Source organism: Trichosurus vulpecula, chromosome 3 (assembly GCF_011100635.1).
Source record: "Trichosurus vulpecula isolate mTriVul1 chromosome 3, mTriVul1.pri, whole genome shotgun sequence".
Lineage (NCBI taxonomy): Eukaryota > Metazoa > Chordata > Mammalia > Diprotodontia > Phalangeridae > Trichosurus > Trichosurus vulpecula.
This window is the reverse complement of record NC_050575.1, coordinates 432,953,040-432,974,926: the sequence shown is the minus strand read 5'-3', so window position 1 is coordinate 432,974,926 and position 21,887 is coordinate 432,953,040. Positions and strand designations below refer to the sequence as shown.

Genomic DNA, 21,887 nt, shown 5'->3' with positions numbered 1-21,887 from the left:
GCTGGCATAGTCTTCAAGATGCAGTCATGAAATAGTTTTCAGGGCAGCTAGGTGGCGCAGTGAGTAGAGCATTGGCCCTGGAGTCAGGAGAACCTAAGTTCAAATCCAGCCTCAGACAGTTGACACACTTACTCGCTGTGTGACCTTGGGCAAGTCACTTAAACCCAATTGTCTTGCCTTTCCTCCTCCAAAAAAAAAGAAAGAAATAGTTTTCAAATCTGCAGATAATGCAACATAATGGATGACAGAGTCAAGTTCCAAAAAGATCTGGGCAGGCTAGTGCAATAGGCCGAGGGGAAACATAACAAGGAAAGATACAAGACCCTACTCCTGGGTTCAAATGCTGAAAGACATTATAGGGAAAAGTGTAGTGAGACAACTGTCTATATGAAAAGCATTCAGTGGTGGCCAAGAACTGGAAATTGAGGGGATGCCCATCAATTAGGGAATGGCTGAACAAGCTGTGGTATATAAATATAATGGAATACTACTGTTCCATAAGAAACGCTGAGCAGGAGCACTTCAGAAAAACCTGGAAAGACTTACATGGACTGATGCTAAGTGAAGTGAGCAGAACCAGGAGAACACTGTACACAGTAACAGCCACACTGTGTGATGACTAACTTTCATAGATTTAGCTCTTCTAAGCAATGCAAGGATCTAAGACAACCTCCAAAGACGCATGATGGAAAATACTATCTACATCCAGAGAAAGAACTATGAGTCTACATGCAGATCAAAGCGTGCTATTTTCTCTTTTTTTTTTTTGTTTCTTTTTTCTCATGGTTTTTCCCTTTGGTTCTAATTCTTTATAACATAACTAATGTGGAAATGTGTTTAATATGATTATACATGTATAACTTATATCAGATTGCACACCATCTTAGAGAGGAAGGAGCAGAGGGAGGGAGAGAAAATTTAGAACTCAAAATTGTACAGAAGTGATTGTTGAAAACCAAAAACAAATAAATAAAATTTTAAAAAGAAAAAGAAAAACATTTAGACTTCAGTGGGATGCCAGCTCACTATGAGTGAAGAAAATGACATGGAGGCCAAAAAAGGCTAATGATTTTTTTGTATTTTGGTATTTGGGTGCTTAAGCAGAGGCAGAATCCACAATGAGGGACATCGTCCACTAGCCTGGTCAAGCTACAGCTAGTTATTTGGTCCAGTTTTGAGAGTAATATTTTAGGAAGGTTCTTAACAAACTAAAGCACATCCAGCAGTATTTCCATGCTGGCCACCAGTAAGGTGAGAGGCCTGGAATTATGCCATGCAAGCACTATATGAGGAATTAAATACGTTTTGTCTGAGAAGACTAAAGAGCAGCACTTATGGGAGCGGTCTCCAAACAGATGAAGGATATTATTCTGCTTGGCTCCATAGGGCAGAAGTAAGAGCAAAAGGTTATCACCTGCAGAGGGATATTTTAGCTCCATTTATATAAAAACTTCTAAGTATCCAAGCTATCCAAGAATGGATATGGAATAACAATGTCTTCCTTCCTCTCCTGGCTCCACTCTTAACTCTGCACTTTCTCTACCATTCCACAGAAGCCTCCTCTCCCTACAAGCTCCCTCTGTCCCTGGATTTCTCACACTGGAAGTATGAGCTGTCCCCATGGTCCTGTCCTCTGACTGGCTGGTTCCTCCAGGAATCTCCATCTAAAGCAGGGCTTCTTAAACTTTTCCCACTAGCCACCCCTTCAGCACCCAGGCCAGCCATGTCTTCACTCCACTCTAGGCTCCATACCTGACTTTCTCTAACATGGTCTCACTCAGGTAACACTTTCCCCCTTTCAACTTCCTTTCATGTGCTGTCTTCCCCTACCAGAAGCTCTAGAGAGCAAAGACTCTCTTTCTTTCTGCTTGTATAACTATATTCTCAGGCTTAGCACAGTGCCTGGCACATAGTAAATGCTTAATAAATGCTTGCCGACTTAACTTAGAATGGGCTACTTTAAGAAGTAGTGAGTATCCAATCACTGAAAGTTTTTTGATAAGGCTGAATGATCACTGAGCCAGAAGGTTATAAAAGAATTTCCTGTTCAGCTATAGGTCCAAGTCCTATAGGGTCACCTTCCATATTTGGTGAGGTAACAGAGTAGGACAAGAGAAGACTATATATTTATGAATAAAATGTATCTGGGGGGGGCAGGGGTGGGGATGGATGTAAACGTATATGCACACAAACCAACACACATATATGTACATGTATGTGTGTATATACATATATACATACACACACACACACACACACACACATTTCTGCCAGATCTCCAGGTCTTTGTCTTATGTGTAAGTTCACTATACCAGATATAATCACAACCAAGTTTCCCCTCTAGGATTATATTCAGTTTTGCTGGGTATGTTATACTTGGTTGTAATCCTAGCTCCTCTGCCTTCCATAATATATATTCCAAGCCCTCTACTCCTAAAGAGTAGCAGCTGATAAATCTTATGTAATCCTGACTACAGTTCCATGTTTGCAGTATTTCCTCTTTGACCTGAGACATCCGAATTTTGACTATAATGTTCCTGAGAGTTTTTATTTTGAGATTTCTTTCAAGAAGTAACCAGTGGATTCTTTCAACTTACACTTTGTCCTCTAGTCCTAAGATATTTGGACTGTTTTCTTTCATAATTTCTTGGGAAAAGAGGCATTCCTTAATTGATAAATAGTTAAAGGATATGAAAATGCAGTTTTCAGAAGAAATCAAAGCTATCTATAGTCATACAAAAGTGCTCTAAATCAGTACTGATTGCAGAAATATAAATTGAAATAACTGAGGTACTATCTTACACCTATCCGATTGGCTACCATGACAGAAAAGGAATATGTCAAATGCTGGAGGGGATGTGGAAAAGCAAGGACACTAATGTGTCCTTGGTGGAGTTGTGAACTGGCCCAATCATTCTGGAGAACAATTTGGAACTATGTGCAAAGGATTATATAACCGTGCATACCCTTTAACCCAAAATACCACTACTGTATCCCAGAGTTCAAAGAAAAAGAAAAAGGACTTCTATATGCCCATCAATAGGACAATGGTTGAACAAGTTGTGGCATATGATTATGATGCTACAAGTGCTACAAGAAATGAAGAGCAGGATGGTTTCAGAAAAACATGGGAAGACATATCAACTGATGCAAAGTGAAGTGAGCAGAACCAGAACATGATACACAATAATAGCAATATTGTAACAACAATCAACTGTGAAAAGACTTAGCTACTCTTATCAATACAATGATCTAAGTCAATTTCAAAGGACCCATGATAAAAAATGCTATCCACCTCCAGAGACATGCACAACGAACTCTAAGTGCAGATCAAAGTATAATTTTTTCACTTTTATTTTTCTTGGTTTTTTCCTTTTGCAACATGGTTAATATGGAAATATGTTTTGCATGATTTCACATGTATAGATGATCTCATATTGCTTGCCTTCCTAACAAGTGGGAGAGGGATCAAGGGAGAGAGGGAATTTGAAACTCAAGTTTTTTAAACAATGTTAAAAATAAATAATAAATTTATTTTTATGAATAAAATAACAAAAAAAATATATAATTTCTTGAAATACGATGTATAGGCTCTTTTATCTGTTTATGGCTTTTCTTAATCTATTTTCCAGGTCATCTGCTTTTCCTATGAGATATTTCATATTTTCTTCTATTTTTTTCAGTCTTTTGACTTTGTTTTACTGTTTCTTCATATCTCGCAGACTCATCAGCTACCACTTGGCTGATTTTAATTTGTAAGGAGTTACTTTCTTTAGTGAGATTTTGTACCACTATTATTATTTGACCAATTCTGAATTTTAGGGAGTTATTTTCTTTAGTATTTTTTGGTACTTCTTTTACCAAGCTGCTAATTCTCTTTTCATAATTTTATTTCATAGCTCTCATTTTTTTCCCAGGTTATCCTTTACCACTCTGATTTTTAAAATCATTTATTTTCTTTTTTTAGTCTCTTTTTTTTAACACTCCTAGGAATTTTTATTGATCTTATGTCGAATCTTCACTTTTCTTTGAGGCTTTTTTTGCAGCTATTTTGAAGATACTGTTTTCCTATATGTGTCTTGAGCTTCTCTGTTATCACAATAGTTTTTATGGTCAAGTTCTTCTTTTGTTGTTTGCTCATTTTTCCAGGCTACTTCTTGACTTTGGATTTCATGTTAGAGCTGGGCTCCACTCTCCTTTGGGGCAGATGACTGGCCTGAGATTCTGCCTTTTATGCCCTTCTGCTGCTTTCACAGCTCAGTCTGGTGGCCTATAAGTTTTCAGTGCTTCCAAAGCAGCGTGATTTGAGAAGAGAATTGTTTTTCTGTTGACCAGAGGCCTTCACTGTGCAAATTTCTGACCCAGTTTGAGTCTGCTGGTTCTGGAAATTGTCCTTCCTCTTTACACAGCAAGGGAGCCTTACTCAGCAAGGGCCCCGGCTCCCTCATGACTGCTCCTCTCCACCCTGGAACTGTCACTTGGAGCAGGAAATGGGTGAAAGAGATGCCAGATGACACCCATTCCTGCACCCAGAGATGGCAAAGGGGTCCCTTGGGATCTCTTTCTGCTCAAGTGTTGAGTACCCTTACTATCCGTGGACAATGAGGTGCTCCCTACCACCGCTGCCACCGCCATAGCCCACTGCCACTGCCACCTGTTTGGTCACTGCTGAGGCTGCTGAGCTCCTGGCCAACCCCAAACCCAATATCTACAGACCTCATTGCCTTAGGCTGGAAAAATAATCCACTGTGACTTTTTTTATTTGCTTTCCTAATCAGCATTTGGTCGGCACTTCTTATCAGTCATTGCAGGGAAGGATGTGAAGGAGCTAAGGCAGAACTGCTAGATCTCATGCCACCATTCTGACTCCACCTCTCCACAACCACATCTCAGATGCTTGTGGCAACAGGGGACAAGGACCAGGCAAGTGGAAAGTCCATTCTTAATCCAAAAATCCTCATCAGTTTTCACCTGGTTCCGCATTAAAACTTGCCAGCATTAACAATGAGGAAAAAGTGAACCGGTTTTAGTTCATCTTTTATTTTCTCAAATCATGCTCTTGAGAGGGGCTTGTCAAGTCAAATCAAAGGCAGGTAGAGTGTCCAATAAATGACAAGTGACAGACATGACTATAATTAGAATGATAATGATAAGTATAAATATATGCTATGATCTAGAATAGCACCACCAGAGAAAGTTCACAAAATTTAAACCGCTAGACGCAAGTATATTGAACATGACCTAAATAATCAAAGCCTCAAGATATAGACCCAAACTAAACTGATATCAGATTGGAGAAGAAGGCTGAACGGCTCAACTGAAAATATGACATTTAGAGTTAATGGCCTCTGTCTAACTGGGTAACTCAGCTTCTTGCTGCCCCTTGGAGGCCTGCCTTATAATCAAAACCCAGGGAAGTAACCTGGTTGGACAAAGTCTAAGTTTTCACCATGAAGACATTTCCATTTTTGATAACCAATCTCTTGGTCTCCTGCTAAACTCTGCATATGTCTCCAATGCTTCACAGACACACAGCTGAATGAAGGACCTTTCCATGACCTTTACCAAAAGAGCTGTTTCCTCCACACTCCTGGGAAGAGGACTAGGCACAGATAGTGCTGACCTGCCACCCTAAAAAAGGCCCAGCTCTAAAAAATATACCAGCTTGGCGGTCAATTAGAAACTCACCAATCCTGTAAGCTTGATCTGCCCAATGGGCAGATAACCAGCAAAAAGTTGCTCTTCCTCTCGTCTAAGACAGACAGGTCTAAAGCCCAAGAGAAATACAAAAAATACAATACAAAATACTTCTCCTACCAAAGGGCTCTTTACCTTGCTGCTAAGTTCCACTCAGAGGCCAAGAGAACTGAATTGTGGGGCTACGTGATGAATAATGAAGGAGGGAAAAGAGGTGGAGGGGGAATAAGCCCTTATATAGCACTTACCATGTGCAGTCACTTTACAAACACGAACTCCTCTGGTCACAAGGAAGAGCCTGGGAAACGCCTCTAAATGACCAGTCTTTCTTCCTCCACTGAATCACCTCAATAAATCCTACGCCAAGTAGGACTGGGTTTTACTGATCAGTTCATTTAGAATTTTCCCACAGAGAAATCCAAATTTCATTGCTCCCCCAGTCAATGAGATCAGCTAAATTAGATGTTGAAATACTATGAGGCATTGCTGTTGAGGAACTGCCTTCTTATTAGATATAATCACAATGCACTAAAACACAAAGCATACTCTGTGTTCATGTAGGTGCCTATGATTACTGTGAAAAGTACAACTTTTCTTGCCAATATTAGTCTCCAAACAGGAAGGCAGCCAACACCCAAAGTTCTGCCTCTAAAAAGTCCCAATTTTTAAACCTACAATCTGCAAGATGCTCCACTCTGATGGTGACCCTTAAGTGACTACTGACCAAAGTCACTAGGGGAGGACAAAGAAGAGTCTAATCAAAGACTCTTTGGTAGTAAAAGGTCGGCCTGCCTGGGGAGAGTTCAGCCTCTACAATGTCAGCCCATCTGACTTCACTGGGACTGACCTCCCAGAGTAGTGCTTAACAAATCTTTTTTTTAGATCTTCAGAGATAAGACGAGGAAAGAGACTGAGCCAATCCACAATGTTATAAAGGAACTAAACCTCAGAACAATGAACACAACAGGGACTTGAACCAAACGGAGCCAAAAATGGAAATGGTAGTAAATTACAGAAGAACATGGTTACAGGTGCCATCATTTACAACGACTTTTTGCTTTCCACATTTTCTTCTTTCTGTTTATGCTTATATATTAACCCTAACCTTAATCACTAAATGGGTGTTACCTCAGTCAACCTGAGACCAGGGAAAGACTAAGGAGCTATAAAAATGCTTATTCCTATACTTTCCACCACTTTTCAATCATTTATTAAGGTCCCCACCCAAGCCTCACTAGATCTTTGTTTGGGCCTGGATAGGTCTGAATGACCGTAAAGAGCAATTATTCCCATTTTTGGCCAGAAGCCCTGAGGGTCTTCCCTTCCCAGATTGATTTTTTTTTTTTGGACTAGGTGAAAGAGGCCATTCTTTGCCTCATTTCTTACCTTGCCTTAATCGCTGAATGGGTGTTGACTCAGACAAACTGAGACCAGGGGAAGACCTTAGCTTAAAAAGGTCAAGGTCTCCCAGAGCCTCTGAGCCACCTGCAGTCATACTGATCTATATCTGGCCACTGGACTCAGATGGCTGCGGAGGACAAAGTGAGGCTTTTGGCTTTGCACAGCCCTCCCTCGCTTGAATCTAATTCACTTGCGAGTCATGGCATCTCCCTCATGATGTCATGGTCCTCTTCAAGAATTAAGGACAAACAACAAAAATATATAAATAATAAAAGCTTTAAATATTTGTTTTAAATAAAATGAACCAAATTACTGATGGAGCCCTAACAATACAAATATTAATTTTATTGAATCTTTTTTAAGCTTAGTGAGGTAGTTCAAACCAGAATTCAGTCAGTATATTTCCTAACACTACCAAACTGAATCGAAATACTTCCTGAGTAGGCGCTTCATTCAATTCAAAGCAGCGGTCCATCAATCCAACAGGAAGGAGGAAAGAGGTTTCTTAGAAAGGGGTAAGCAAAAAATAATAGTAATAATCAGGACCATGTGTGACGGGGCACACGGGAGCCACACTTTCTCACTGTAAAGCTTCTTCATGTGTTCTCTGGAATCAGGGTTTCTGTTCTATACGTTACAAAACAAAACCCTTAGCTCAGACGTAGAATAGCTGCGTGATCTTGGGCAAGTCACTTAACTTCTCAATGCTCTAGTCTAGGGCTGTCCAACCTTAGGTTTTTATTGAAACAACAGACAGTATATTTGGATTTGCCATTGTAGTGAGAGCTCTGCGGTAGCTCGGCTTCATTTACTAAAGCATTTACGTAAATTTCTATGCTTGTAGACAGGCTGCATACATAGCACTGCTGGGGGCACGCAGCATTTTGGACAAGCAAAGGAAGTCTCCTCCTCTGGGCGTCCCTCATATCAATGAAATGACAATTAAGACCCTACCTTTTATATAGGCAACACTTTTAAAAAGGTGGGGGAAAGAGTAGAGATAAAGACTCACACAATGAATTATTTTTCATTATCGATGCGTATCATTTTGCTAATGATAAAGAAAAGTTTCTGAAACCACAAAAATGTGGCTGATTTCTTCCATTTCTGAATATGAATTCACTGCCAAAGGACATAGCCAGCCCCTCAGGTACTTCCTGATGATAAATGAGACACCAGAGATAGTGAAATGGGAACATATTAAGGGCCTGTAAGAGAGAGGGAAAATTTCAAAAAGGACCCAAATCGTAAACTATAAAAGAAAATAGTCACCAACATGAAGAGAGCCTGCTAACACCTCTGCTGAGACAGTGTAATAGAATTATCTACCACCTCCCAAAAAAAGAGTTCAGGTTTTATCATAAAAGATGAAAAGAAGAAAACCTGCTTCAGTATAGTCTAAGAGAATTCAACAACACTGAATCAATTGTCATCTGAAGATGATAGGCTGGTATAAGTTTTTACTAAACATGAACTATTTATTATTAAACCAAAAATTTATTTTACAAAAGAGATAAATCACATTAAATTTAAATAATAAATTAATAAAAAATATTTTTCTTTTTAACTTAGATCTATAGCAGGTATTTAGGAGTTCTGCTTATTAAGCTCATTTGGACACCCAAGCAAGCTGGTCAGACAAATGGTTCTGATTCTCAAGTTCCTAGACACTAGAAAGGATGCAGTGAAGGCATCCAGTGAAATGGAAAGAGCCCTGGAAGTCAGGGTGCCAGTCTCACCCATCGCACTCACTGTGTTAGTGAAGCGAAAGAAGTTGACTCCTTACAACCCTCAATTCCTCCCCTATAAATGGTGGATGTTGGGCTAAACTATCGATTAGCTGCTCTATGGGGGCGAAAAGTACCCAACTTGGGGTGGCACAGTGAGTAGAGAGCACTGGCCCTGGAGTCAGGAGGACCTGAATTCAAATACAGCCTCAGATACTTGACACAATTACTAGCTGTGTGACCTTGGGCAAGCCACTTAACCCCAATTGCCCTGCCTTTCCCCCTCCAAAAAAAAAAAGTACCCAACTTAACAGTCAGCACGACCTTGGCCTCTGGTCCCCACCTGGTTTCTCCCTATGCCCAAAGCTTTCACTATTCTCTTCTCCCTTTCTTCTCTCTCAAGGCACTTCCCACTCTGAAACATTTCCAGTTTCTCAGAAGTTACTAGATGGCAAATGGCATCAGCCAGTACTCAGAAAAACAGTAATAACTTGGGACATGTTTAAGGCTGGGGGCACAAGAATTCAAAACCATGCTCAGCCTTTACAGGCTCCTGCAAACTCTTCAGAGAACGCCAATCTCCAGCCTAAATCACACAGCTATGGGAACAGAACAGGGGATATAACACTGATAAGATAGCACCTTGACCTGAATTTGTAGAGGGCGGGGGGGGGGGGGGGGGGAGAGGATAAATAGGATTCCTTTCCCTGAAAAGAAACTTCTCGCTCTGTTCGTCGGACCCTGCTTTGCTGGAAAAGCCCTTTCCAGAAACATTCACCAAGGACAAACGCAGCTGGCATTTAGCTGGGTCGCTGGATGAGGCCCCTGCTGTAACATGAATGCAAAGATGCTGATTTTTCACAGCAGAATCTGGGATAAGGTTCGGCAGATTGGCGGAATAATTGATCTTACCGAAGGAGTACTAGATATAAAAATCAGCTGACCCCAGCTTTGTTAGCATTTGGATTCTCATCTGACGAGCATCATCACTCACTCTGGTCTGTCACACAAGCCAAGGGTTTATGGGAAGTTAGTTTTTTAAGGGACATTTCACTTTTCAGGATCTGCTATTTTCCCCAGGACCCACAGTAGAGAGTAATGATGCTTAACCTAGCTATCTAAATAGCCAACCCAGACTATTCTGGGCACCCTTTGCTCTCATCAAAAACCCCAAACAAAGCCAGGTGGGGAGGTCCCTTCACAGGTTCTTGACTTTGGTCTGAGTCTCCTAGAAGGTGTGAGGGTGCTTCAGAGAGCTTCCATATCAAGGTTCCAAAATATCCCCCCAATACCAGGCAGGAGGTACAGTCCATAAAATACAGAACTATCACTTTGCTGTGGTACTACAAGGGACAGTGTTCTGGAATTCCTGAGAGGTACCAAAGGGCTAGGATCTCCAGATGACCACCCGTCAACAGCATCATCACTGGAGAACACTGCCCATGTGCGGATGAAGAATTGGTATTTATTCAGAAGACAAAGGATTTATTAACAGAGCTCAGGCATTAACTCATAGCAGTGTGGCAAACAGCCATCCAAAGGGTCCACAGTTGCTTAACTGTGAAGTAACTAAATACATCAACAAAGAGTTTCAGAAACTAAAACTCTTGAAGCAGGTGGTGATCTAAAGTGGTCTTAGTCAAGAGCTTCCCATAAACATCACATTGGAGCTAACTGCTCATTTTCATTTTCTAAATTACTTGCGTGTGCAGATTTGAGACTTTTAGAAACTCAATCTCTTCTGAACTCCCATGAACCTATAAGCAGGTGCTATCTAGCCTAGCGATGAATGTTATAGGATAAACTTGCTGTTCTTCGATTCCTGGATCTAAGAGGAAAAACGTCAGCCCTGATCCTCAGTTTGGCTTCTGAAGCAGGTACTTGTCTCAAGGGACAGTAAGCTTAGCAGACAGGAAGGAGGAAAGAAATGAGCATTGATTAAGCACCTACTATATACCCAAGCACTTTGCAAAGATGATCTCATTTGAGCCTTACTATCCCCATTTTAGAGATGATGGATCTGAGGCAAATGGAGGTGAAGGTGACCAAGGTCACACAGCTAGTAAGTGTCTGAGGTCACATTTGAATTCAGGTCTTCCTGACTCACAGCCCAGTGCTCTATCCAGACATTTGCCTTCTCCTAAGAGTAAATAAACAGGAGTAGCTAGGTGGTGCAGTGGATAGAGCACCAGCCCTGAAGTCCGAAGAGCCTGAGTTCAAAGCCAGTCTCAGACATTTACTAGCTGTGTGACCCTGGGCAAGTTACTTAACCCTGACTGAGACAGAGAGAAGGGAAAAAAGAGTGAATAAACATAGCCTGGGAGAAAAGCCTCTAGATGAAATAAATAAGTTCATTTTGTACTGAAGGCAGGCCTCAGAGACCCAACTCTACCATGTACCTAGATGATCCACCAATGACTGCATTCTTTTCTAGTTTCTGACTAAGTAAGAGGTGACCATCATTAACTCACCTCCACCTCCTAGGATCCCAAGCTTCCTTGTTCCACAATGAAGTCAAGAACCATCTCCCACCCACATGAGGCCTTCCTGATGCATCCCATACAAGCTCCTTGAGGGCACGGAATGTGTCATTTTTATTTCTATTCCCAAAACCTAACACAGGGCCTGGGATCGAGTACACGCTTAGTCGATGCTTGTGGGATTCCCTGAGAATGGCCTGCCCTTCTTATGGCAGCTTAACAAGAGGAATTCGTAAAGATTTCTAGAAGCAAAATGTCCAAATCTCTCACTTTCCAAGAGGTATCACACATCTGCACAAGAGGGAAGGTGATCTGCCTACAACAAGCCTTCAGTGTTTCCACTTCTCTTTCATTACCCAAAGATGGAAGCAAACCAAGAAAAAGCCTCTGTCCCCTCACTTGTTTTCACCATCATTAAATGAGGGTGAGCGGCACTGAATAAGGTCAGTGATTTCCCTTTTCTTCAGGAGCTAGAAAGACACCCCCCCGCCAAGAACAGATAAGGACAGAGTAAGTCATGTTTCAACATGAACTGCCTTCACCATGACCATCTCACTCAGATTCTTTAAACTAATATGACACACTCAGAAACAGAAGAAACTGAAGAAAAAAATGGTACTTCCAATATGGGAAAGGCCAGCCAGGAGAGCCCGAAAGAATGATAGCTAGAAACCTCGAAGGAAAACTTAGCAGATAACTGTGACCGGGAGATGAGAGGCTGACAGGAGGGGACAGTGACACCAGAATTCAGTATTAGACAAAGCTCTCGTGGCTACGACAAGCTCGTGGGTCAGTACAAAGCCCAGAGGCCTGCTGGAGACTTGCACCTGGACACTCTACCAGCATCTGAAATGCTGACATATCCTGACATCTCTCAGATAAAACTCCTCCTTCCTCCTAAACTTGCTCCTCTTCCTAAACTGTCCTAGTTACCCATTTGTCAACTAAGTCACCTTGGCCTCCTGCCCTAGACTCAGGGCTTCTTAGACTTTTTCCACTCCAACACTGTGGGTCACAACCCCGTATGGGGTCAAGACCCACAGCTTAAGAAGCTCGGCCTCCATCCCCATGTCCACCTAACTAAAACTGGCTGGCCATCTATCTCTCTTTACCAATCGCGTCTAGCATAGAATACTGTCACAGCCTGCCTCCAGCCTCATCCCCATCCATCCTATATCTTACCTACTACAGAACTCTTCTCCATGGATACCAATGACTGTTTTCATCCCTGGTCAAAAACCTGATTACTCTCCACTGTCTACCAGACTCTTCACTCCATAATATGGTTCTACCCCACCTTTCCAATCTTGTCTCCAACAGCTCTCTCTCTCACACACACATACTATCCCTCACTAAACCACACGAATGGCTGTCCCCAAACATTCTGTGCTTTTCCATTTGTTTACATACATCTAAAACACCCTCTGTCTATGGAAGGTTATACAATCACAGATTATTCTTTCTGAAAGGGACCTCAGAGATCATCTAATCCAATTTTCTTGTTGGTCCAAGGCCTTTTCAAGGTTAAGTGACTTGTCAATGGTCAGACTGCTTGCAGAAGACAGAGCTGGGACTGAGTCAGGCCTTCGGCCTCCAGATCCCACACCTTAAGGCCCTGCTCTAATGCCTTCTCATAAAGTCTTGTCCAGTATTCCTAGCCATCAGGGATCTTTCCATCCTATGTCTTGTCACTATTTTACTTCTGCCTCTTTCTCCCACCCTCCCTTGTATTATGCTGTCTATCTGTTCCCCTTCCTTGATGAGATTACAAGATCTTTAGTACTAACGGCACGCCACACAGACAGATGGGAGGTGCTAGATAAATGTTTCCTGAATAAACCCAATGGCCTTGCTAACAGAGTTCATCCAGACACTGGGCAACAAAGCAAGCGAGGTCCTGGGAAAGGTGAGTTCCTACCACTGCCAGAAGAGGTCTGCAGAGAAAAACCCGAGAAGACCTTTCTGCCAATAAATGCCTTAAACACATCTGTGCACGATGGGGTGAGGGCTTCCCCTGCTGCCCTCTGAAAGAGGCAGGAGAAAGAGCTATTGGCTCAAGAGAATGATTAGAAAATGCAGGGTGGGTATCCCAGCTGCGACTTAAGAGGTGACATGGGTAAGTCACTTACCCAGCTAAGTAATAATGGCAGAAAAAAAGGCACCAAGCCCTTTCCACAGTCAATCAACGAGCATTTATTAAGGTCCTACCGTATTGACACCACGCTAGACTTTAGCCATACAAACACAAAAGTGGAACTGCCACTGCCCACGAGAAACTTAAACACTAACAAGAGGCAAACATGCACACATGTAGGTACGTTAAAAAAATGCAGAAATGACAGAGACAAGGTCACTTTGAGGGGAAAGGCGTTAATAACTGGGGGAACAGGGGTGGCTAGAAAGGCCTCATGCAGAAGGTGGGCCTGGAAGAGGGAGAGCATTCCAGGCCTGGGCGACAGCCAATGCACAAGTGGCCAAATGGGAATGGAGCACAGAAAGGTCAAGAAGGCCCCGCTAGCAGGGCTGCAATGTTCCAGGCTGAAAGGGCTTTACCAGGCAAATGTACACATGTGTATTTGGCTGCAGACAAACATAATGGGGAGTCCCTGGCCTGCTCAGGAGTGACACAGTCAGATCTATAATGTAAAAAAATCCCTTTGGTGGCTACGTGGGGATGGCCTGGAGGAAGGGGGGGAGGGGGCGGAGGCAACTGGAAAGGCTGTTGGAGTCGTCCAGGGGAGAGATGATCAGGGCCTGAATTAAGGTAGTGGCTGTGTGGGCAGGAAGAAGATGACAGATCTAAAGGATGCTGTGGAGCCTTGGAAACCACAAGGTTTGGTAACTGATTGTATGTGGTCAAAGTGAGACACCAAGATTGTGAAGAAAGGCGAACGGAGGAATGGTGCTGTCCTTGGCACAAGGAATTTCTCAGCAGCTCCTCCTCCTTCAGGTTGGAAGGAAGCCAACCCCCAAACCAGGAAACAGGGAGCACATGAATATTGCCAAGTGGGTATACAGGCTACAACAAAAATTACTGGTGGGATAGATCAGAGATAGAAGACCACAGAGTAGGTAAAGAAACAAGCATTTATTAAGTGCCTACTGTGTGCCAGGCACTGGGTAAAGCTCCTTACAAATATGCTCTCATTTGATCCTCACAACAACCCTGTGACATGGGTGCTATTATCATCCCAATTTTACAGGTAAGGAAACTGAGGCAAACAGCATGCCCATCATCACAGCGCTAGGCAGGGTTTTTCCTGACTCCAGGCTCAGCACTGGGTCCACCACACCACCAGCTGTTGCTAGCAGCAGGTCCAGGAAGGAATCTTAAGGATTATCAATCTACTTCTGCATTGAATGGAAGAGAAACTGAGGCCACAGGTGTGATGTTCCCTGCCCAAGGTCACGTCCTTCTGATCACCCTGCAGGGCTCCAACAAGGTAACCACCACCCCCAGCTCCAGGGCTGAAATGAAGGAGCCAGAAGTACAGGCCTGCAATTCACTGGGGGTGCTCCTGGCAGAACAGTTTACCTAGGCCCCCAGAAGTGACATCAGAGGCTCAAGGAGAGACCAGGAGGACCTTTCATACCTGTCTAGAGGAGACAGAGACCAAGGACAGAAAGGAAGGGGCCTAGAGTTTCCATTGGACAGGAGGGCAGGAAGACCTGGCTGCCTCTGGATTGTTCCTGTTTACTGAGGTGGGGACGAGTGGCGGGGCTGGCCCCCAGCGCCTGGTGAAAGGCAGAGGAGACCTTATTGGGACGGTCCATGCTGCTGCCTGTGACTGGGAGAGCACAGATAAGGATGCTACCTGGGGACAGAAGCCGGCACACACTGGCTACCACACAAAGTCAGTACCTGCTGTCCCTGGTAGGGCGAGGACAAATGGCTCCTGCGTCTGCTATCAGGGACGACAGAGGGAAGGGGAGAGGGATGAGTAGGGAGAGAGAAAGCAAGGAGGGTGAGGGAGGAGGAGGCCTGCTAATAAAGCCAAAGTGAGAGAAACATGGGAAATGAATGACAGTGATGCTAATGACCCATATGGAGAAGGGGAATAATGCACAGATGCTGAGGGCAGAAACTGGTCCTACATGTGCAGACAGGTGGGCTGACTGCTGAGCTGAGGAGGAGGATCCTGGATGAGCCGGGCTACAAAGAGCAGGAGGAAGCCTGGTGGGCAGCGCTGAGGGGAGGCCCCAGCCCTAGCTGGGGGGCCAATGGGGGCAGTGGCATCGGCAGGGTCACTCCAGGGCAGTAGCTCCCAGGGCCTGACCTCCAGTTTCCGATCCCTGCTGGATTTTCTTCCCTCCAAAGCAGAGGCATGAAATCATGGGTCAGAAAGGTTTGTTAAAGGAGACTGCGTACGGCAGGGAAGGAGACTGAATCTCCTTTTGCTTCCCAATTCCCCCCTGTCCAGGCACATCTCTTAATTCGTCCATTCCCAGAGCATCAGGCGATGCAGGCAGGTCAATTTGTTTCCAGGCCAAAAGACTCCATGACCAAGCTCTTTACGGAATTACTGAATTAAGAAACATTAAGTGGCTCCAAAATGAATGGGAAGGTTGGGGACTGAGATCGGAACTAATTCTTCATGAAGAAGAAAGAAGTATCACCAAAAAAGAGGTTCACTGCTCCAAACTGAGGGGGGAAAGACGAAGGGAACTAAGGGGCGAGCGGGTGAGGCGCTGGGTGACACCACTGGACGCACAGGAAACGAGTGCTAGGCTTGAAGTCAGGAAGGCCTCGCTTCACATCCTTCATCAGATCCCACTAACTATGACCCTGGACGAGTCACTTAATGGCTAGGCCTCGGTTTCCTCACCTGTACAATGGGGATGATAAAAGCCCCTACCTCACAGGGCTACAGGATCAAAGCTCTTTGCAAAGCTTAAATCACTATATAAATGCCAAGCATTGGGCTTCGTGTTTAATGTGGGGGAGGAGCGATCTCCCCGAGGCCTTAGCCTTAGGCTAGAGTCTGGTCCTCGCTGCCGAGGGATGAACTAAGTTGCAGATAGGAAGGAAAAAGTCTCCTAGAGAGGGAGAAGGGGACATGTGTTTTGAGGGGCTGGGATTTTGAGAGGGGTGAATGCCTGTGGAAGGCTGACACGTGGCTGCTAATCCCACTTCCAGGATTTGGGGGCTGTCTTGACTTTTCTGAGGGGCCTGTATGTTTGTCTCTCGGAGAAGTCAATCTCTAAAGAGACCAGGCCGGGGCTTGGGGGAGGACATTTCAATCCCGAGGAAGTTTGACTCTCAAGAAGAGAAGAGGAGAAGAATCACTCCTGAATATGGCGATGGGGGCCTAGCTGAGGAGATGTGGGTCTAACTGTCCAGAGCAGCTTGCTTTGGGAAGGAAAATAGGGGTGCCTCGCTCCTCAGGAGCCTTCCTTACTCTCCAAAAGGGAAGGCAGTGGGAGAGGCATCCTTTCTAAGGGAATGGAACTTGATCCTGGAAAACTCTTACTCAAGAGGGGCTAGCCTGGTGCTGAGAGGAGGTTTATCCTGCAGGAAGAGTTGAGGGGCCTATTTGTCTGTGAGAAATGTGTGAAGAGGTGCTAATCCTCCTGAGGGAAGCTAAATGGAAGAAGGGGCTCTCTGGAGGGGCCAAAGAGGAAGAGAACAGGAGTCTGTGAGTGGGGAAGGTATCTTTCTCCTCCTAGGAGAACCTGATTGGAGATGGAGATCTCCCTGTGGGGGAGCCAGACTCCCAAGGAGTGGAACCTTTTCTAAGGGAAGGAACTTGCTGATGGGGGAACCTGACTCTCCAGGACTGGACTATGGAGAGAGAGGGCTAGAAGGCCTTGGAGATGGAAGAAGGGAGGAAGGGAGTCACTCCTGAAGGAGACTGACTCTCCAGAAGGGCAAAGAAAGGAAAGGAATGGGGGGGGGCAGTGTACAGTGGAAAGTCAGTCTTCCCGGAGAGACCATCTCTTATAGCTGTGGCTATAAGCTGAGGGGAAGGAAGACAAGCATCTTGGGAGTTTTAGAACTAGATCCTGGGGAAGGGGCTGTCTCTGGTGATGCCTATGAAAACTTCACACGGGGGTCTCACTGGGGAGGGGCTGGAGGAAGGGTCCTGACCAAATGAGAAGAATGCTTAGGGGGGAGGGGGGAAATCTGGATGGGGGAAGGGTGTAGTGCCTGCCTGCCTCGGACAGGAAGGAGGGTCTCACAAGAGGTAGAGTGGTTCCTAGGCAGGGAAGGCAAGGTCTGACTGAGAAGGATGTGTATGGTCCAGGCGGGGTGTCTGGCTACGGGGGAAGGAAGAGAGGTGCCTTCGGGGAAGGGTGAGAGCGGGGATCGGTCCTGGGGAGAAGGGACAGCCCCTTCTCTGAAGGAGGAAAGGTCCTGACTGTAGCTGAGGCATGTGGATGGGAAAGAGGATGAGGAGGGTGGGTATGGGAACAGGAGGCACTCTCTCCCGGGAAGGGAGTGTCTGGCCCTTCTGGGGGCTCTCCATCCTGAATGGGGGGCTCTGCCCTTGGGGAAGGGGGAGGCTTTGCTTAACAGGGCCGGGCTGGGAACCTACGGGAGCTCTGTGGGGAAGGTCGCCCCTAAGTGCAAGAAGGGAGTGGGTAGGGGGCAGAGGGTCGTTCTGGAAGAGTCTTGCTCCCTGCGGGGGTCCTGCTCTTGTGGAGATGGAAAGAGACGGGGAAGTCCCCCAGGGAGGTGGGGTCACTCCGGGAAGGGGCTGCCCCCTGGAAAAGAGTGTTCCCTCGCCTCCGACATGGTGAGGGTCTGACCCTTCGAGGTCTCCCACTCGCTGGGGGTCCTGCTCTTCGGGGTGTCCCGCTCGCTGGGGTCGGGGGTCCTGCTCTTGGGGGTGTCTCTCTCTGGGGACTCCCTTGGGGAATGCGGGGTGCCGGACAGAGTGAGGGTCCCGCCCTTCGAGGTGTCCCGCTCGCTGGGGGTCCTAACCTTTGGGGTGTCCCGCTCGCTAGGGGCGGGGGTCCTGCTCTTGGGGGTGTCTCTCTCTGAGGGCTCCCCTGGGTTAGGGTGTTCCCTCAGGGAGCTCTCCCAAGGCGCGGTGCCGGACAGGGCGGGGTCCCCTTCTCTGCGGGGGGCCGGCCGCCCCTCTCCCGGCACTGTCTCCCCCTCCCCGCGGAGTTCCGGTCTCTGGGGGGGCGGGGCACCCCCGGCCCGTCCCCTCCCCCGGCCCGGTCCGGCCCGGCTCGGCTCGGCTCACTACCTGAGCGTGGGCCCGATGCAGGCCGTGTCCGTGCTCTCGATCTCCCGCAGGATCCGCTCGTGCTCCGCCGCCGTCTCCAGGCTCTCCGCCTCCGCCATCTTCCCCCGCTCCATGGGCCGGGCGCCCGCCCCGCCCCGCCCCGCCCCGCTGCCGCCGGCGCCCCGGCCTCCCCGCGCCCGCTGCCGCGCTCGGAGCCGCCCGCAGCCTCGCAGCCTCGCAGCCTCGCCGGCCCCTCCGCAGCCGCCTCGGCAGCCCAGCAACGACCCCGCCCCCGGACCCGCCCCCCTGCGTCAGCGCGTTCAGGCCCCGCCCCGCGCTGTGCGGCGCCCCGCGCGCGGCCTGCCGGGAGATGTAGTCCTTGCCCGCCCTCTCCCTCTCCTGGGAATGGGCCGGACCTCAGGGGCAACCGGCGCCACCTGCTCGTGTGACAGAGCAGGAAACTGAGGCCCGGGGGCAGGAAAGGGCTTCTCCGAGGCCACCCGAGGAGGAAGGGCCCAGATCCTGCGGCGCCAAGCTCAGCGCTCTTCGCATTGCCCTCCAGTGGAGACTGGCACCTCCGTGAGGGCAGGGGCGGACCTCGGCCTCTCTTTGTCTCCCTGGCGCCTAACCCAAGCCCGGGCACACAGTAGGACCTCAATAAACGCTTGTTGACTGACTGACCGCTGAAATGGGCATGGCTGAGCTTGGCCAATAGGGTCATGATGTCATGCCACCGTAGAAAGCGAAAAGGGACCTTTACAGATGAGGAAACTGAGGCTGCCGAGGTCACGCAGTCCTTCATTACCTGGCCGCCTCCTCTATTTCCGCTGCCTTACACCCTTCCCCCTCCTTTCGATCGAACAGCTTTGTCATCTATACAATGAGGATTATACTCGTTCAAACCCTATCTCGGACACATAGTAATTATGTGACCGTGGACAAGTCCCGACATCTCAGTCCGGTTCGATGAAGTAAGTCTGACAACACTCTCCGCTTCCACCTTGGACAGCTCTAGTCCTTCACAGGCCCCTGCGGTCTTATCTTCTGTACCATCCAACTGACCTAGTCAACGTCCACAAACTGATACTGGGAGATACAGTGTAAACATGCTACCCAATCAACTTGACCCTCCCTGCTGTATGGACGTTCTTTTATTCATCTCTGAATGATTCTCACACTTCCCATAAGGGCTACGCCAGACCTCTTCTCTCCTCAAACTTCTTACGCCATCCCCTCCTTTCTCTCAGCAGAGGACCTCTCCTCCTACTTTACTGAGAAAACTGAGGCCATCCTGAATGAGCAGGACCCTTCTTCTCTCCAGCTGTACCCCTCTCCACTATTCCCCCAAACCCTATCATCTTTTGCTCCAGAGTCTGGGAAAGGCATGGCCTTTCTCTCTACCAAGGTCAACCCATCTACTTGTCTTCTTGATCCTATCCCTTTCTATCTCCTCTGAAAGATTGTCTCCTCTGTTACTCCTTCTTTTTATGAATGAATGATTGAATGAATGATGAAATATTTATTAAGCACTTACTATATACCAGGCACTCTAAATACTGGGAATACAATTACCTGAAATCAAGACAGTACCTGACCTCAAGGAGTTCACATTCTAACAGAAGTAGACGGCACATGAAAGGGAGCTGGGAGATGCTCTGAAAATGCCCAGGATGGGGCAGTTAGCACTTGCCCTGGAGTCAGGAGGACCCGAGCTCAAATCTAGCCTCAGATACTTACTAGTTGTGGAACCCTGGACAAGTCCCTTAATCCGGATTACCTCCAAAAAGAAAAATGTCCAGGAAATGAATCGGAGGCCTCCTTCCGGGCAAGGCAAAAATAAAAGCAAAAGTTCACATATCAGATCCCAGGGACCCAGGAGCAGAATCCAAGTGGTTTCAGTGGGAGGGAGTTAAAAATTAAAATGTGTCCGCTGTATCCCCCTCTGCTAACGGCAAACATGCCCAGACTTCTCCTATCCCCAAACAAATCCTTTGCTTGACCCTACCAATCTCTTCACCCTTTCCATCAGTCAATCTATGCACCAGACAGAATTAAAAGACAAGCCCTGCCCTCAAAGAGCTTACAACCTACTCAGGAAGTACAAGATTTACACAAATGCAAGGTAATTTCCCTTTCACTTCCAAATATCTAGACAGAGTCTCTCCACTAGTTATCTCCATTTCCTCACTTTTCTTTTATTTCTTAGTCCCTTTCAATCTGACTTCTGACTCACTATTCCTAAACTGTTCTTTCCAAAATTACCAACAATACCCTCGTGTTTAGCTTCATTGGCTTTTTCCTGAGTCTCATTCTACTTTACCTCCTCTCTTTAGCTTTTGAGACTATTGGCCATCTCCTCCTTTTCTTGTCTGGGTTCTCTTGGTTCTACCCCTACCTGTCCAGCTGTGCCTTCTGAGCCTCCTTTGCTAGGCCATTGTTCATTCCCAACCACCCAGCTGTATCTTTTCTCTCTTTACTCTCTCAGTTAGCTCATCAGCTCCCATGTGTTCAAGGATTATCTCTCTGCAGATCCCTACAGGTGTATGTATCTGGCCCCCATCTCTTTCCCGAATTCCAATGTCCACCGTGAACTGACTATTAGACATCTGGATGATCCAACAGCATCTCGACTCAGCCTGTCCAAAATGGAACTGACTCTCTTCCCAGAACCCATCTCTTCTCCAAGCTTCCCCTTTTCTGCTGAGAGCACCACTATCCTTCCAGTAGTCCAGGGATCTAGCCCATGGAGAAGCCCACAACTGCCACAACACCGACACGCTTGCTACTCACTCGAACAACTAATCAGACGCTGAGTGTCTACTGTGGGCAACCAATGTTCGTTAGAGGATGTGAAAATGCCTCACACTCTAGCAGGATGTGAAATGGACCCTGCTGAGTGTTTGATAAGAAGATTTCATGTGTAAATATGTGTCCTGTCTCCCCATCCAGATCAGAGCCTCCCTGAGGACAGGGCCTGTAAAACCCTTGGAAGACTGAGCATTTCCTAAGGGCCGGAGCTATCTTTCTCCCATCAGGCTCAAATACAGAGAGTCTAATACTAACTGACTAATGAATTGAGGGGGGAAGAGAACAAGCATTTATTAAGTGCCTACTATGTGCCAGGCACTGTGCTAAGCACTTTACAAATATTTTCTCATCTGATCCTGAGAGGTAACAAACCCTTTCCCAGGGCATCTCTTGGCCACAGAATGTTTTGGCTGTGTTTGTCACCCCCACATCCTCAGGGACTACCTTCTCCTCTGAGTCTAAGTTCACCATACTCCTCCAGGTGGTGACAACACCGAGCTCTCCACTCTGAGCTCCCCCAGGAGCCTGAGCTCACCTAGGTCCCCAAGCAACAGGCTGACATCATCCCAGGCTTCTGTGGCACAAGGTCCCCTGGGCTC

At 46.5% G+C, this 21,887-nt stretch overlaps 1 protein-coding gene and 1 pseudogene across 1 annotated transcript in view; one reads left to right on the top strand and one right to left on the bottom strand.

The window, feature by feature from the left end:
• The window catches only part of EXOC6B (exocyst complex component 6B), a 618,488-nt gene extending 599,867 nt beyond the window's left edge, over positions 1-18,621 (bottom strand). The window contains exon 1 of the mRNA XM_036751845.1: positions 18,502-18,621. Coding sequence (XP_036607740.1) covers positions 18,502-18,614 — 113 coding nt within the window. The 5' untranslated portion in view covers positions 18,615-18,621. The remainder of the gene's footprint in view (positions 1-18,501) is intronic.
• The window catches only part of LOC118842833, a 49,797-nt pseudogene continuing 46,522 nt past the window's right edge, over positions 18,613-21,887 (top strand).